The sequence below is a fragment of the Haliotis asinina genome, chromosome 6, assembly GCF_037392515.1.
Source record: "Haliotis asinina isolate JCU_RB_2024 chromosome 6, JCU_Hal_asi_v2, whole genome shotgun sequence".
NCBI classification, from domain to species: Eukaryota; Metazoa; Mollusca; class Gastropoda; order Lepetellida; family Haliotidae; genus Haliotis; species Haliotis asinina.
The window spans coordinates 44,898,414-44,910,003 of record NC_090285.1 but is presented as its reverse complement, the minus strand read 5'-3'; the positions used below and the strand labels follow the sequence as shown (position 1 = coordinate 44,910,003).

The following is an 11,590-nucleotide window of genomic DNA, read 5'->3' as shown; positions in this document are numbered from 1 at the left end:
CCTGATGTCAGAACGACATAAGTGTATATGAAATGAATTTATGTGTTAATGCACAACGTTATACGCTCAATATTAAAAATGGTCCGCAATAAATGTCAAAATTGGATAATTTCTCTTCTATGACGTCCACAGGCAGATGATGCACGCATAAAGATAAGGGGACATAACCCCGCTATGCTTTACATCAGGTCAGTGTAACTAAGATCACATGGAGAGAATTTGCTGTGAATACGGGCTGTATATTTTCGTAATGTTTGTACACAGTGAACAAACCTATTCCAATACAAAGTTCCCCAATGTGAGCGGAGACGTTTTGGCAGTTTCACAGTTTGTAAGGAAAGATACCAATGTACTACATGAGAAATCGATTTGGATGGTAATACATAATTTAGTTCTTCGATTCCCAAATTCTCCTGTTTGTGTAGATGTATTTTGATTAATTTTACATCACTACTAACGGAGTAACAGACACATCTTCACATGTAATGACATTATATAATTATATAATGCAACATTTTAGTTGACGTCATGGCATGTTTTGTACATTTTGTGACGTCGGAAAAAGACGACACTGCTTTGCTGTATATATCTCACCTAATTTCCATAGAATATGTCAAAGGTCTCGGCTACTATGCCAGAATTCAACACACTTTATACCAAACGAAATAGTGTCCTGAATATACCAACAATTAGACGGCTTTACCACGTATCTTATTGTGAGCAACACGTGCACGTGCCTGGCATCAATTTAGCGTAAATGATTATTCATTTAGGATATAGACATTTATGATTATGTTATTTCTCTTCACAGGTATGTAATGAAAGGTAAAAAGAGAGAACTATTAGATTGTGTACGTAAGGTTTGTCCAAATTAAGACATGACCTGTTATATATTCTTTAGCAGTTTTCGTATAAATATTGAGTTAGATATCCTAGTTGCTATCAAAATATGTTTCAGAACGTTTTTGACAAACAGGCACCTGATCAAAATACGCAAAATATACATCACAATACTGAAAGTGCAATCGGAATGATATGAACATTGTGTTTACTCTTGTTCAACCGACCTTCACCTCAAAGAAATTGCCTAATATGTGCAACAATGTTGACGTGTGACATCACTACCCATGACCGATTTCTTTCAAAATGGCGGCTTTGCTGACAAGGGTACATCGGATTTTGCGAGGACTCTTGCCTTGATTCAGGGATCTTTTGAACATAAATATGAGATGTAAGTAATCAGAATTATTCTGAGTATCTGTGTTTTGTTATATGTTTTTATCGTTTTCAATGTAAATGACGGGAGAAGCCAGAAATGCCGATAAGTACCGTTGTCGTTCTGCTTGGTTTTACGTCAGTCATGGCGTCACGTTGCACGGAAACTTTGACAGTTGCCAATGAATCATTAAATGATTGCATTGTATATTTTTTAAGTTGCTATTTCTTGCTGCGAGACTCTTCAACTTAATATTCTAGGCGTACTTAACCATTGTAAGCAATGATTACACGCTGGATGCTGGAAAATTTCTGAAAATGCCACGTAGTGTAAAATCGGATTTTTTCTTTGTTTACATTTTAAACGCACAGTCTTTCGCGCACCGCGTTCGTTCCCGTTCGTTTTATGTAGACAGTTGGTGTTGGTGACAAAGACCATTTGTAATTTTATTCTATGATGTGTGGAGAATTCAATGATGCATTTGTCGCAGCAGACTATGAAGTATACGTAATATACTAGGCCTCTCAATATCGGCCTTGTCGAAACGTGATTTTGTAAACACTATCCAATATGGCGGAAAGAGCACTAAGTGTATTTTCGAAAACATCCCAACCAATCCTTGGTTCATCGGCGACGTTTCAGAATTATCATAACTGGTTTTCATGAAAACTTGATATCAGTGATCATCAATATGCTATTTTTGACATTCCCATTTCTGAACACCCTCTGCTTCCTCAAAATAAAAGCAGCCGCCATATTCCCTTTCCAACCTTAGAGACGCTAAGGTTGTGTCGAACCAACCTTAGTTATCAACCGTAACTTAAGGTTAACCGTAGCTGAGGTTGTTTCGTGCAACGGGAGGCTTACCTTAGTAATTATAAGGTTGAAAAGGTCTAAGGTTGAAATCTTAGAGATATGGTTGACCTTAGAGATAAGGTTGTTTTGAACAACGGAGCACATCTCTGTAGTATTGTCCGGAGTTAAACACGTTAACAAATTATTTAGCTTTTAAAACCAAATTAACCGAATCCGTCAGTGGTGTGTTGCGTTATTCATAATATTTGTGATATTCAAGTTTACCCGTATCCGGAGTGGGAAGGTGAGAATAGTCTCCAGTATTATAATTCGTAAGAGGCAACTAAGTGGATAGGGTGGTCAGGCTTTCAGGCTTGGTGTCGTAGTGACGGTGTCATCGTATCCTGACAGTTGACAGTGACTCACCATGACGATCACAGGACCCAGGGAACCAGGCTGGAGATGACTATACTGCTGCATCACGTTCTACCGGTACCCGTTCAGTGTAGAAGGAAATTGTAGCTACATAATTAGCCAAGTGCGACAATTTACAGACTATTTGTTGTGTATCGGTGATGTTCTTCACAACAAGCCGGGTTATGTCAACACGCTCGAGCAAATCTACTGGCCGACACTGACAACAGTGTCGAGATCAGTGATAGTACTACTGGTCGTGATTCCACATGAAGCACCTACACCCACTTTCTTTTTCAGCATTTATTTCAGGCAGTATCCCAGCCAATATACTAGTGTCCCTATCACGGTTCCTTATAAATATCAAGATATTTGTTTATCAAACAGTGATCGATACTATGAACCACTGACTAGGTAGTTCATTTTACTCATGTTGGTTGACATAGGAATGCTGGGATTAACTTCATTACCTTACATTGACAAATGTGAAAAATTGACAAAATGCTTGATCTGAAACAATCAGCTTCAAGTTTATTTCACATAACCATATGCAGCCCAATACACAATGCCAGTCATATCTGGCTGTTGAACTGCGAACTGATATGCTGATGCTATCTGGCTTAGTGAGATCTGATACTTATCAATGTCGAAGGATATATGTGGGTTATCAGCATAATTGTGGGAAACACAGCTCTTGCAGGGGCAATGACTCGGTATTTTCAGATCCATTGGAAAGTGAGTAGTTAAACAGTGTCTCTTCAATACGCGGGTTCAAATCACTAGTCGGATGTACCTATAACTGTCGTAGGAGAAATTGTGAAATATAATTAGTCTGAAATTACATTCCAAATATGACCTGATGTCCTCAACTTTTTCTTTGAGGTGTATGTAAACATTTACTAAAACATAAATCTGAAGTAATAGGAACATGCAATCAATCTAATCACAAGTGAGAAGTGCCGTAGAAGAACTTGTAGATCAAAATATTTGGTTTACAAGCAGTTATAACTTTAACTGAGTGTTACGCCGTTTTAGCAATATTCAAGCAATATCAGGGCATGGATACCAGACACGTGCTTCACCCATTGAACTGTAATACCTACCGTGGTGTTTCGGCGAGTGTGTTGATCAGGTTTGCAATTCTTGTTGAAACCCAGTAGTTGTAGCATTTCAGTACACATTAGAATTTCATGCCAATGTGGCAGTTTAGTATAAATTTCATTCTGATGTAATTTATTTGAGTTTGGTTTACCTCGAAATCATCATCACCAGCACCAGACTATTCCATTTTAAGATCAGATTGAACATTTAATTATGATTGCAAACCCACTGGGAAAAATACCGTAAATGATATCACTAGGGAACTGTATGGATGCCAGCTTCTGTCTCTGGAGGAAGACCGCGTTTCGGGGAATATGTTTCCTCTGTGAGTGATGAAGGAGTAAGTACTTCCTCCGAAACGCCGTGTTTCTCAATAAAGAAGTTGACATCTCCATTTATGCGTATCACTTACACATGGCATTCAAAACCTAAATGCTATTATGCACATTGAGTTTTCATTTAGACCCTTTATACTCGTTTTATGACGTTGGTATGGTCTGAGTGAGTGAGTTAGTGAGAATGGTTTTACGCGGATTTTAGCAATATTCCACCAGTATCTCAGCTGGAGACACCAGAAACGGGCTTAACACATTGTACCAATTTGGGGAATCGAACCCGGGTCTTCTGCGTGACGAGCGAACGCTTTCTCCACTAGGCCACCTCGGAGCTCTATCCCCAGGTGTCGTATGAACTACCAGTGCAATGTCACGGGATCACGTGCACGTGGATGTCACAGTAATCTAATCCTTTGTTTGAGGATTATATGACAACCACGTGAGGGGGCGTGACCAACAGGTGAAAATCAGGGTTTGGTCCATTACCGGTCAATCAGTTTGAACCAGAACGATGTCCAGTTCGCAGGTGACCGCTGCTCTTCTTCTGTCCGTTATACCGGGCAGTCTGGGACATATATGTATTATCTTTCCCCACCAAAGAGGCCCTTTGAATATATCGACAGTGAGTAGATATGCTTATATAATTTGTGAGGAGGTAGGTTTCATTGCGATGAAACGCATGACAGACATTATTTTGTAGACGCATCTGAAGATTGATACGATTAAAACATAGCCATATATGAACAGATGTTATGAGCTTTACAAAACAAGTGTTCTTTTCGTGTAACGTTCCAATAAATAGCGATAGTACCACGTATAACACGTCAACTCTCTCAACCGTGACTCATCAAGTTACGTGAAGTTATTTGGGACGGGCTTTATTAACTGACTTCGTCTTTGATGTCACAGTCGGTATGTTTACATGTTTGTGCTCACACGTGAAGGTCCCGGCTAGAATAGGTCTTCAGCAACCCATGCTTGCCATTAAAGGCGACTAAGCTTGTCGTAAGAGGCGACTAACGGGATCGGGTGGTCAGGCTCGCTGATATGGTTGACACATCGGTTCCCATTGCGCAGCTCATGCTGTTGATCACTGGTTTGTCTGATCCAGACTCGATTATTTACTGACAGCCACAATATAGCTGGAATATTGCTGAGTGCGGCGTAAAACTAAACTCACTCATTCACTCACTCACATGTTTGTGCTTTTCACAACCTGGACCACGCTTTTACACAAACACCTGAGAAAAATACGAGAACCACTTACAATAGGTACCTGACAACAGACTGGTCTCTCTGCCGTAGATTCTCTCCACTGGATCATATGATGGAGGCACCCTGTAAGCTACCAATGAAAATGATTCATATATCATCTTTATTCACTAATATATACCTATTTGTAAGATGACCTATTTAATTGGTAAATTAACCTCAGATGGTAACACGTTATGATGATCTTTCACCCTGTGTCGCACTTGCGTTCGGTACATCGTGTATCGTATATCACCAGGATCCGCTCAGTCAAGGTAAACGTAGCCCCAGTGTTATTCGTTACACTCCTACACTGGCTGTGTCTAACAGAACCTAGAAGGAGGTCGCATCAGGTAACATTTGAGCCATCTATGACCGTCCAATCAAATGCGAGACGCATAAACGGATTTATCCAATCAGACAACGGCTACTGTTTAGGGTTTGGTGGGACTTACAAAATACACCGGTCACTATCAATGATCTCTCAACAAACGAAAATCCGCATATGACAACGATATTAATTTTAACCTGCAGCATATGCGCTTTATGGTTTCTGTTGACATGGTTACCACTAGCTAATATTTCCACAAGCTCACATTCTTGAATATTGCCAAAAATGATATTTTCAGCGACTGTTTATTCACTGTTGTACATATCGTGCTCCATGTGCATCACCCGGAAGCGATCGAAGGGAAAATAGCATTCGGAATCGTTCGGGTACAAACCTTCGTGTGGGTAAAAGTTCAAAAGATATGTGCGAATGTCCACTTTCGCGATTTGGTAGGCTGTGCTCTGGTCAATCTCAAGGGTAATCTGACGCGACCTCCTACTAGGCGTTGTTAGTTTACTTACAGTTACTTAGACCAAGCACCCCCTAATCGTTAGTTCGAATCCCTGTTATTTCTTTTTATACTTTTACGATCCTAATCTGTGAGTACTATACTCATGGCAATTCCTGCATAAAAGTGACTGCATCACGCCATTTTATTATTACCATGAACATAGCTTGCAGCGATTAAACTGAAGTACTGTTCAGTGGCATTATAGTCATGTATTTTCCCACCGCTTGTGTTAAATGGTCTCTGTATTCACTTTTGTAGATGTGACCTTCATGGTGAAGTGGAAAGTTTGAGTGAAATTAGTTTTAGGCCGCGTTTGCAAATGTCCCTATATATTCACTTGTAATTGTAAGTGTTCCGATAGGATGTCGTTGTTTGTAGATGTTTCTTATTTATCCAATAGGAGCAAATGGTTTATGGTGCTTTTAGCAATATTCCTGCAATATCACAATGCGGGACACCGGAAGTGGGCTTCACACAATTGTACCTATCTAGGGGAAGTGGTCAGAGAGTCTGACAGGACAGCAACGCGTTGGTCGTACACATGATCATTCATGAAATACATTAAGGGAAGTAACTTGTTGTTACCGTGCCTGGCATTATGGTATATAACAAGAAATATTGGACAAGAAGTCACTATACTGTTTCAGTGAGGTACACTGTGGCCTAGTTCCGAAGCGAGTCCAGACCTGACTCATTTAATCTTATTATATTGGAAGAAGCAGTCGACACATTGTGGTGAATATGTTTTGTGTTATTAGTTTTTAAGAGAATATCATTTCCAGAGCGGCAATCCATCGTGTTTTCGCCATGGAGCACCATGTGGTGGACAGAACGCCGAGGACCCTAAGGTAACCCTTGAAGCTGGCAGTACCGCCTTCATCAAGTGGCAACAGAACTACAACCACTACAGCGTTGGGTACTCAGGTAACGACGTCCAACATAAAACAGTAGTATGAGAGAGCGAGCATGTCAGTATTACTTCGTTTCCGAACCACTGAATCTGTATTTATTTATAGAGATAACGGAATCATTACTGATTTCCCTCCTCCATTTGTGTATGTAGAATATGTGGGGGATGATATCAACAGTTCAAACGCTTGCAGGGTACATGGATGCCGCTATTGCTCCCCTGTCTTCAAGTGACTTCAAGCTGTTGGCGGTTGTTTCTGACAAATATGTCTACGCGCAGGACTATCAGAGAAACTACACCGTTGTCGTGGTGAGTGTGACGCCGTACCGGATACAGTAGACTACCCCTTCTGTCTTTCAAGTCCTTCAAATTCTAGCCACTTTAATATAAATAGTGTCGCAGGGTACATTTTAAGGTATGTTTGACAGGTGTCAGTGGGTGGGTGTTTTATGTCACTTTTGCAATATTGCAAACAGCACAGGATTTCAAACAGTGAACCAATAGGGGACATCGCAGAAGGGAAATCTGTCCCCACTGGAGAGTTGAGTTGAGTGAGTGAGTTGAGTTTTACGCCACCTTTCGCTGTATTGGATAGCAATAGGTAGACATCAGAAATAGGCGTCACACATTGTGCCCACAGGGAAACTCGAAACCGGCCTCACAGCATGACGAGCAAACCCACAAGCATTAGAGTATCATTTCGTTTCAAGCTTATTTGCGGAACCAGGAGTCACATTAAAAACTATACTTATAAAAAAAGTAGGGGATCTTCACTTTTATATTTACGATTAAATATATAAGGAAAATTATCGGAGTCATTGTTGATATAATATTATTGAATGTTTTAAGAGTACATCACCAGTTGCACTTCCTTACAACCATAGTTATTTGGAATGTAGTCGCTTTTGAAAGACGATTGGTGTATGGCATGTAATTTGCATGTCTACGATTTTCATATTAAAACAAACGACTAGAAACAAACACTAACAAATGTGTGATGCAAGATGAGTGTCAAAATTAATTAAGTGATTTCTCGACCTTCTTGAAAAAACGTCAAAATTAACAATGGGGCCCCATGCACGTGTGTGGGGCTACTGCGTTGTGCACATGCATATCATATGTTGTGTTTAGGGGTGGTAATAGAGGGAAATGGCGGTGCGTTCATAAGATGTCTGTCCTTGAAATGTTTGTTAACGTTTACAATTCCTATCCACATTGAAAGTTTATTATCTCCTACTTTTTTTAAAGAGTAATTGTTTGAAGATGCATTTATGTTATTATTTCAGAGTGTACCCAACATGGAGTGTGACCATTGTGTCATTCGTGTTCGTTACAACGCTCATAAACCTGGCGAGAACACATTTTACCAGTGCTCAGACGTGCGCGTAACCAAACCCCATAGGAAACAACTCCTCCCTCAACTTCCACCATACGGGAAGAACGAGCAGAACTACCTACACAAAGCCCTGCAACTCATATCCCCGCCTCACCGCCGAACTGCAGATGGTGTAACATTTTATGGCATCATGTACAGCCGCAACCAGCCCGACGTCGCCAACTACGTAGCCGTTAATGCTGCGACGGGTGTAATCACGGACATCACGACGTTGAAATATGGTGTAGGAATTTCCAGTCGCCGTGTCGGAGATGTCAACGCTAACTATATCGCTGACGGCGTAGCCGCCGTTGACCCTCCTCGGGGGATAACGGTGATGATGAACCATCAACAGACGTCGCTAGACGCCCCAGCTGGTACGGTGTTAGAGCTCGGCACCAACAATGGCAGCGTTGTTAGGCATGGGAACATACTTGGGTTTGACCAACGACCTTTCAGTGCTGTGGTGTATCAGAGCTTCGGGCAGTACCTCACCTTCAGCATCGAGGAGGAAGCTGCAAAGCCAGGTGAGACACTGTAGTTTGATATTCTGAAGTTGGGGCTTGGAATTTATTTTGGACAATGATTAAACTTCTGAGAAACCGAGACGCGTGTCTGAGAACAAATGGAGATGTTCTCATTGTGTAATTTTTCGTTGAAGGGAACTGATAGAACTCTCATTGTCAATATAATCGGAAAAGATTTTATTCTTTCTCACATTTACAACCCATACTTAGTTCCCAATAACCTGTTTGTCATAAAAAAGCAATGGAAGGGGATCGGGTGGACATTGATCCCCACGTAAAACAAACACTACACATGTACGTGTCCACGTACCCTACCTCAGCCTCATCAGTTGACCTTGGAGTATAGGTCCTGGGACGAATGTTCATTGATGACAATGCACCAGTTACACATGTATAATGCAGGACTGTTTTACCATTATATTGTTTCAGGAAACTTCTACTTTGTGGTGGGTGGACTTGACTGGTCGGGGAACTGGCAGGAGGTTGTACGCATGCCCGACACAGAGGACACGTACGTCAACTTCCAGTGGGCCGAGTACGACCCTGGACGTATGATGTTGTTTGTTCTCTTGGGTAATGAGAACGACGCAGATGGTCTCTCGGCTAGAATTTACACATTCGACATATCCACGAAGTGAGTGCTGAATTGGGCATCTGTCACAGAAATGTAGGGCAAGACATTAATGAATACCAGATAACCTTGCTTGAGCCAGAACTGTATTATGCATGCTTTAAAAGGATCGGTTTACTCTATTCTATAAACACCACGGCCGTTTCTTGGGAGAAAGGATTGAGGTAGTCTTGTGGTTAAAGCGTTCGATCGTCACGCCACATGGGTTCAGTGTGTGAAGCCCATTTCTGGTGTTCCCGCTAGAGATTGCGGGAATATTGCTAAAAGCGGCGTGAACTATTTTCACTCACTCTTGATAGATACACTCGTTGTTCCCAAATGAACACGTAATGAAGCTAGGGGATGTTTTAAGAGACGTGAGACTTGTGACGGTTGTTTAGGTTTATGAGCAGCTGAATGAAGACTTACTTGCTCATCTTGTATAGGATGGTTTGATCGACATATTGTGGATGGGGAAGTTTGCTTATCTTCCTAATAAAAGGTCATGTACATCGATTGTACATCGATTGGTGCAAAGTTCATTCATACAAAACTGGGTTCTTGAACGCATTCTTGTGCAACCTGGTTCAGGTTTTGAGGTTCTTGAAAGACCTGTTACGAAGCCGAGGTGCGTCTGGGATTGCTTGGGGTATTATGTTGGAGATATGATGATGACACACCCACCATACATATTCTTGGAATACCAACCCAGAGAGAAACGGCTGTATTCTACACCAGAATGCTTTCCACCAAGTGTGTGTGTAAGTTTAGTTTTACGCCGCTTTTAGCAATATTCCAGCAATATCACGCCGGGAACACCAGAAATGGGCTTCACACATCGTAACCATGTGGAGCCTTGAACCCGGGTCTTAAGCCTGATGAGCGAACACTTTTACCAGAGGCTGCCCTACGGCCTTTCAGCCAAGAGAAAAAAAAATCAGTATTGAGATGTATATGAAAGAAGATACAGATATGTTTCTAGCTTGTAACTGATGTTTCAGAACCTTCAAGTCCTACTCTGAGATTGACGTAAGCAAGTATACCTTCATGTCCATGCAACTATACACCAAAACAGGTACGTTGTGTTGACTGAATGAGTTTTAGCAATATTCCAGCAATAACACGATGGGGCACACCAGTAATGGGCTTCATACATTATGGCCATGTGGTGAATGGAACCCTTGAGTACAGCTAAAAGCGTAGAAAATCCACTCACTCACTCACTCACTCACTCACTCACTCACTCACTCACTCACTCACTCACTCACTCACTCACTCACTCACTCACTCACTCACTCACTCACTCACTCACTCACTCACTCAACGGTCTATCTCTGTCTCCTACAGGTCAGCTCCTGGCCGTGTCCCCTGGCTTGTTTAAAGACACATACCCCGGTTACAACCTAGTATCTGTCGACCCATTCACCGGAACTGTGGCAGAGCTGGCCGAGATCACACAACCAGGTAAGTTCTGATCACCCAGAATAGGATACCAGGATCCGCTGAATCAAGGGTAGAATACATCCCTGGTCTGTCGTAAAGTGGACTCACGTGAAGCAGATGACATTTGTATCTGCTTGTTCGCCCGGCAGTATGCATGCTTTCATGTTATCTTCCTGGTTCATACTCGATTATAAGTCCCGGCTGTAATTAAATATCCGGGTCTCCTCAAGACCAACCAGTGTTCGATAGTATGAGTACCACATATGTGGAAGAGAGGTTGCTAGTGCTAACCTGAATGTCCTCTGTTCAGGAATATTCGAGAACTACTATGGTGGTACCATCTTCAACGGGGTGGATCAAGAAAAGGGTATCCTTTATCACGTGTTCCGAGTAGCCGAGGCCGAAGCTGACGTCATCGCTACGATTACTCTAAGCGACATGACAACGACATTTTCCAAGATTACCAACATCCGACATGTCCACAACTTGGTTAGGGGAATCTGAGTTGAATGTAAAGGAGACATTGGTGGTATGGATGTCAAGGATATGAACTGGTTGACAAGCTCGTCCAAGTGAACTGACCTGTCTATACGCGGTTCTGTTTAACAAGTCAGTAAAAGAGACACCTGTTTCCTGGTGATAATACATTAAAATGTTTACCGGAGAGAAATGTCCGAAAATGTCACGCAGGAAATGACATAAAGTAAACATTTTAATCTGCGTATCTTAGTACGACTTAGCCTCGTGTTTACATTGAAATATTCATTTTGT

The 11,590-nt window shown here is 41.6% G+C and overlaps 1 protein-coding gene across 1 annotated transcript; it reads left to right on the top strand.

Annotated features, from left to right (window-relative positions):
* The first annotated feature begins 4,372 nt into the window (after positions 1-4,372).
* LOC137287563 (uncharacterized) lies at positions 4,373-11,323 on the top strand. The gene is made up of 8 exons (XM_067819926.1): positions 4,373-4,483; positions 6,737-6,878; positions 7,058-7,173; positions 8,151-8,766; positions 9,196-9,400; positions 10,378-10,451; positions 10,724-10,840; positions 11,130-11,323. The coding sequence occupies exons 1-8, from the start codon at positions 4,373-4,375 to the stop codon at positions 11,321-11,323; spliced, it is 1,575 nt and encodes a 524-aa protein (XP_067676027.1).
* The last annotated feature ends 267 nt before the right edge of the window (positions 11,324-11,590 follow it).